The 6525-nt window shown below is 30.3% G+C and overlaps 1 protein-coding gene across 1 annotated transcript in view; it reads left to right on the top strand.

The window, feature by feature from the left end:
* The first annotated feature begins 5194 nt into the window (after positions 1-5194).
* Positions 5195-6525, top strand: part of LOC21386149 — a 6542-nt gene continuing 5211 nt past the window's right edge. Inside the window, exons 1-3 of the mRNA XM_024162206.1 lie at positions 5195-5214; positions 5441-5675; positions 6493-6519. Of these exons, the coding sequence (XP_024017974.1) occupies positions 5195-5214; positions 5441-5675; positions 6493-6519 (282 nt within the window). The remainder of the gene's footprint in view (positions 5215-5440; positions 5676-6492; positions 6520-6525) is intronic.

Genomic DNA, 6525 nt, shown 5'->3' with positions numbered 1-6525 from the left:
CTGACCCAAGTCAAATAGCCATTTGTTAGAGCAAAAAGAATTCCTTCTCTGACAGCAACATTACAATTGGAAAAACATGAGTTGAAACTTACATCGTTGATCTTTGAGCTCAAACCAACCAAAAATAAATAAAAAATCTCACTTACCTTCTTCCCCATTCATCGGAATTAAACTATTTTTCAACGTAGGTAACCTTTGGGAGTCTTTCCACCAATCAAATATTAGGTGACCAAACCAATAATTCTTTTGGGAAATTGCTGTCTAAAGTAGGAAATGTTCGCTGCATTTTTCAGATTAGAAAGTTGGCAATATTCGCACTTGTATATATATGATTTTCATGTACATGAATTGAAGCTTTTAATTTTGCTGAGGTCTCTGAGGCGGTCTGATTTGGCTTTCATTTTGCATAAATTGTTCTGACCTATATATTAATGGGACATTCTTCGATACACAAAAAAAATAAATAAACTCCCTAAACAAAAATAAAAGAGAGATAGAAATATAATAAATTGAAAATTATATGATAGGGCAAGTTGTTTTGACCTATATATATTAATAGGACATTTTTCGATACATTAATATATTAGTAGACTAAGTTTTTAGTCAGTCAGATCTGCATAAAATCGCGTAAAAATAAAAAAATATACATATTTAACAGTTAAAAAAATATAACTAACCGATACGTCAAACATATTAAAAAATCTCTCATATTTTTATGTACACGTTCATAAATCATATCAATAAAACTTAATCAAGCAATTGATTAAATTTACTCAATTCAGAGAGTAAAACAACATGTCGCACCTTAGAATTTCATTAAGAAAAAGCACGCAAATATAACAAATTTGATAAAGAAATAAAATTCCATTTATGTCTTTTTTTTTTTTTTGGTTCTCTTTGCACTGTACAATAAATTATTCAAAGAAATTTGTTTCTTTTAACTAATGAGCAAGGGGAACTACAACTAAATGAAAGGTTAACCTGCATTTTTAAGATTTGTTCTTTCCTTGCTTGGATTATGGTTGTTATAATAGCAACCAAGATGATAATTGATGATTCCCACAACTTCGATTGCTCTTATTTTTAATTTTTGTTCTCTTTTGTTTGGAACATGAATTCATTTGTTGTCCAAGGAATTATGTGCACTTTGTGGTACGTTATGGAAGAAAATCAACTAATAAAACAATTTGTAGTAATATAACAAAATCTCTTTTAAATCATTCTCTAAACTTAAGAATTTGTAGATATAGATTGGAAGCAGATGATATTGAAATTTTCTAATTATTAAATTCTTATTTCTATTGATAGTTTTTGGATAATTTGTCCCTATTTTTCTGAAAATACTTTATATTTCAATTATATGAAAGCATGATGACTTCCATTTTTGCCTCGGTTCGCTAATATTGTAATGTCGTACTTGTAAACAATTAGGATCGAACAAAAAGAAAAGACCAAGGGGCTACAATAATGAGAAATTGACAAATAATTATAGATAAAAAGTAACTAGAATATCGGCTTTTCCTCCAAACCTTTTTATTGTAAAAAAAATACAGAAATGTCCTTTATATGCGCGTGCTTATATTTATATAAAAAATATAAATCATTGTGGTTGTTTAGTTAGGAGATTCGTAGCTTGATTTGAATCACAGTTTATGATTCATTACAGTATTTTTTTCATAAAAAATACACGTAAATTAAAAATAATTTTAATCTTATAATTATAATCTATGAACTAAACTTACTGTGATAATTAAGAACTTAAAAATACATACAAAAAGAAGTCTACAATTTACGTAAATATGAGCATTTCTGCGCGGGTTTTTCTTTATTATATAAAGTCAATAATTGATGGTTGTCACGGACGCAGACAAGCAATTGAAAGTGGCGTGGCTTTGGCATATAGTATCACTTTTGTTTTGTTTTTTTGTTTTTTTTTTTTTTTTTTTTTTTTTTTGTTTTTTTTTTTTTTCCATTTGGGGCCAACCATTACAGAAAGGTAAGCACTTGAATTCGTCAATTTTATAGCAACAAAAAAAAAAACATTTTAATTTATCAAGCTAATATCTTTTAAAGTCAACAATTACTCATACAGAAGTTGCAATCTAGCTATAAACGATCATATATATATGCATATATATATATATATATAATCTACAAACGATTCATTACTCAAAGCTCCCTTCCTTTTTGACCAAAAATTAAGTCTTGGAATTTTTTTTTTTTTTTGTTTCTTTTGAAAGTCTTCCTATTTTGGCTTACAGAATTGGCACAAGAGTACAAGCGGTGTTAAAAACCACATATATGAATTCACTTAGCATCATGTCCCGATCATTTTTCTGACGTAAAAGGCTAAAGAGTCCTTTTCCTTATGAATCAAAGAGAAACAACAGAAATGTAAGACTTGTAGTTTATGATTTTAGTAATTGATGTTAATATATTTATAAAAACTACTATATATAATATGGTTACACTGTACTAGAAAATAATTATTAATCGAATGAAAAGATTGACTTGATGGTCTTTTTTTTTTGTTGAAAATTTTAGGTGCGTTTGGAATTAGTTTTAAAATGATTATATATTTTGTATGAAATTAGAAATGAAAACGTTTTCGATCTTAGACAGAAATCATTTATGAAAATACATTTGGTAGTTTTATTAACAGATTATTTTTAATATAAGAAAAAACTGAAACTCCGTTTGATTATACAATTTTTATTTTTAATTTAAAAACACTCTGTTAGTTCATTTAAGTCCACACTTACTTGCCAAAAAAAGGCATACACCCAAAACTAAAAATGAAAAACAACTTAAATTCATTATCAGTTTTTAAGTCATTTTACACTAAACTGAAAACCGTTTTTGTTTTCATTTTTTTTCACTTTTTTCCTTCAGATGCGTTTTTCTGCTCAATCTCTACTTGTTTATTTCGAAAAATGTGAAAAATGAAAACATAACTGATACCAAACACGCTCTTTAATTTATCCTTACTTTTTTGGTGAACTAGAATTATTAAAATTTAATTCATTTTAAGTTCCATCATTGAAAATCTCAATAAAAAATATCAAGATATAGCTATGATATAGAAGAAAATTTTAAAAGAATGCTAATTATAAAATTTGGTCGACCAAGACTGGTCGGGCTTGGGCGGGCCTCACCCAATCTGAGAACTTGCCTAACCATGCAAGCCTAGCCCATGGGCTTGAGAACATCAGTTTGATGGGATCTATTAGCCAGACTGGGCCTGGATTGCCCATGGGTCAAGCCCATTTTGCACATCTAATTCTTAAATTTTGATAGTAATTATTCACTTACAATATACACATCATCCATTTCATTTCATTTTGTCTCCTTTTTATCCCACGGAATTATATCATGATAAAATTTAAAAAAAAAAAATCAACCTTCGGTAATTCAATATGTAAGGGGAAAAGAAAAACCTTATGTTACGTCAGATACGACACAACATGAGAACAATGTTTGCCATCTTTATGAGACGAACACACTTAACCAATAATAGTACGAGACAAAGTTTTGAGCAGAAAATTACAGATTTCACATTTTTAAATACTTGATTTATTAAAAGTATGTCCTTTAAAAAAATCTACTCCTCGATTAGTTATAATATAAAAGATAAAAATATATGAGCTAATGTTAAGGGTTGGAAATAAAAAAAATTTTCATTTTAAGATGTACTTTTAAAAAAATTTTAAATTTGAGTATACCAAACCCAACACGAAATGAAACACGCTTAAGCTTAGCTTATATGGTGTGAATTAGGCTAATATAACATGATTGACGTACAATATAATACTTTTGTAGGAAGAAACCTGATAATAGATTTTCATAATACAAATAATTAGGAACAATACGATATATGCTTTAAATTATCACATTATGATTAAGATTTTATTTTTATATAAAAACAATATTAGGATTTAAATAAACTTCCACAATTCAAGTCGACCAGAAACTCCCAAGAGCAATGTCATTTCTCTCTCTTTCTCCGATCAATAAAATAATGCTGGTTGCTGATCTAATAAGTGTATTATTGAAGCTATTTGCAAAAATTATTTTACCTAGAGAAGATTGTTAAACATTTTAACAAATTTAAGAATTGCTATTCTCAATCGCATATTCTTAGGCCCATTTGTTTCGTGGGTAGGCCCCTTAAAATTAAAAATGGAGAAAAAGAGAAATAAGTCAAGACTTGAGATGAATTAAAATTAATAAGTCAATAGTTTACATAAGTTAATAAATAGGTCAAATTACTATTTTCGTCCATAACTTGTCTGGTTATGAACCATAACTTGACAAGTTATTGTCCATAATTGTCCATAACTTGTCTGGCTATGAACCATAACTTGACAAGTTTATCCATAACTTATCTAGTTATGAACCATAACTTGACAAGTTATGACCTATTAATTTTTATAATTAAAAATTGGTCTCTATACTTTCTTAAGCTTTTCATATTAGTCTATTTTTTACTATTTTCCAATTAAAAATTGAATTTTTATAAGAAAATTATAATAAAAAATATGAATTTAAATTTTTATGAAATAAAACATTTTAATAAAAAATTTGAGTCATAACTCGAATCGTGAAATGAACGAAGTTTAAAAATTTTCAATTTTGACCCCTCAAATTAAAAGTTTAAAATTTTGTAAGGACAAATTTAGCATCTTGTACAATTTTTTATTATTAAGCAAATAGGTGTCGATGATCAAAGGAGCTAACAATACTTTTCAAACTCTCCAAATAAGAATAAAGGATGAAACATAAAATTTAAAAGAGAATTTTGTAATTTTTCATTTTTCCATTTCACTAATAAGTGCACTAAAGAGATTTTACTAAAAAAGAAAAAAATTTCTCTTAATAGAATTTTTTATCGGCAGTATTAATTTTTAACAGTTGACTTTGATTAAAAATAAAAAATATATAAAATATTTATTTTGTGATACAAATATGACGATTACGAATTAAAAGAAGGCCGATACTCACATTTTTTGTAATCTTACAAGAGAATTAAAAAAAAAAAAAAAAAAAGCTAAAGAGTTGCGATATTTAACGTTATTCGTGTAAAATATCTGTAACAAAAACAAGTTAGCGGACAAAAGACAAACGAGTACTGCAGAACACGCGTCATCAGAAAGCGTGAGTTAGTAAGTGCTTTAGTGGTGAAATTGGCCTATAAATGGCGGGAGCCTCATTGCTGTCGAGATTTCTCACTCTCCCCTAATTCTCTCTCGTCAACTCTTCGCTAATTGCATTTCAACCCCTCCAAAACCCTTATATCTCAAAACCCTCCCTTCATCACTCCCAAATCCCTCACCTGAACAGTTCTTCTTCCTCATTCGATCCTCGGCCCCGCAGTCCCGCCTCTGTCGGCGTCTCTGACCTCACTTCGACATCGTTTGTCGAAGACACTTCGCGATTATAGGTCCGTTTGGCTCTGTCGAAACCTAGGGTTTTTGTTCTGTAAAGGAGGGAGAGTTGGAGCATTGACAGAGATTTCGTATTTTTATTTGGGATCCAATGGAGCCCACCGCAGTCGCACGTGGTGGTCCGATGCCGATTCCGCCGCCGCAGCAGTCGCGGAAAGCCCCCGGCGGCAGTGGCGGAAAGAGGGGGGAGCCGTTTCAGACCACCATTCGGTTCGAAACGTCGGGGACGAGGTAACTTGCTCTCTTATGAACTCGCCGGCATTGGCTTGTTTGGTCACTCAGAAAATGTAGGATGAAATAATTGATGGAGTTTTAGTCGTTGTTTTGGTGGTTTTTTTTTTCTCCCTTTATCATCTGAAGGTTTCGAAAGTGTGAAATGTTTACTCGGTAAAGCCCTTTACTTGTTGGGTAGTAAAGGTTGTAACTTTATCTGTTTTTTCAATCAGGATGGACTTAGTAATTGTTTTTTGTTTTGTTTTTTTGGTCGTGATTTATAGTAAAAATTGTGGACAGAAGAACATATTGGGAGCTCATTTGTGGTCTTAATGTTTTTTCAAGTGATTCATGTTGTTTATTGGTATATTAGATTTATCTAGAGAATGAGATTGAGGATTACGCTAAGTACTTATATTCATTTCATCATTCTGGTTCGTTTCTTTTTCTCCATTTGTGTGCCTGTGCACCCTCATGGAGAGTGTCCATTAGATGAGAAGGATTCATACTGTTTCTGTTCCGACAGCTAAATTCAGGGCTAAAACTTTGAAAAAGTTATAGTGGATGGTTTGATGTTGAAAAAATGTTGACTTGAGCTGATTTAGGCCAAAGAGAAGAAACTTATTTCTAGCATGTAACTATGTTAATTTGATTAGTGAACTCTTTGGTCCTCTGAATTATAGGGGACCGAAGGAAAAGCCAATAGATGTTTTTAATACAAGCATTACTGTTTTGTAATTATTCTGATTTATCACTGTTGTATACCATGTTGCAACTATGCAATGCATGAACTCCTCATGTCTTTATTCATTAACTGGACGTCTTTCAAACATAGGAATTGGAGCGATCAAAGATAGGGCAATCGGAA

The sequence above is a fragment of the Morus notabilis genome, unplaced genomic scaffold, assembly GCF_000414095.1.
Source record: "Morus notabilis unplaced genomic scaffold, ASM41409v2 Scaffold3154, whole genome shotgun sequence".
Classification (NCBI taxonomy): domain Eukaryota; kingdom Viridiplantae; phylum Streptophyta; class Magnoliopsida; order Rosales; family Moraceae; genus Morus; species Morus notabilis.
The sequence above is the reverse complement of the archived record's forward strand: the minus strand, read 5'-3'. Positions and strand labels throughout refer to the sequence as shown.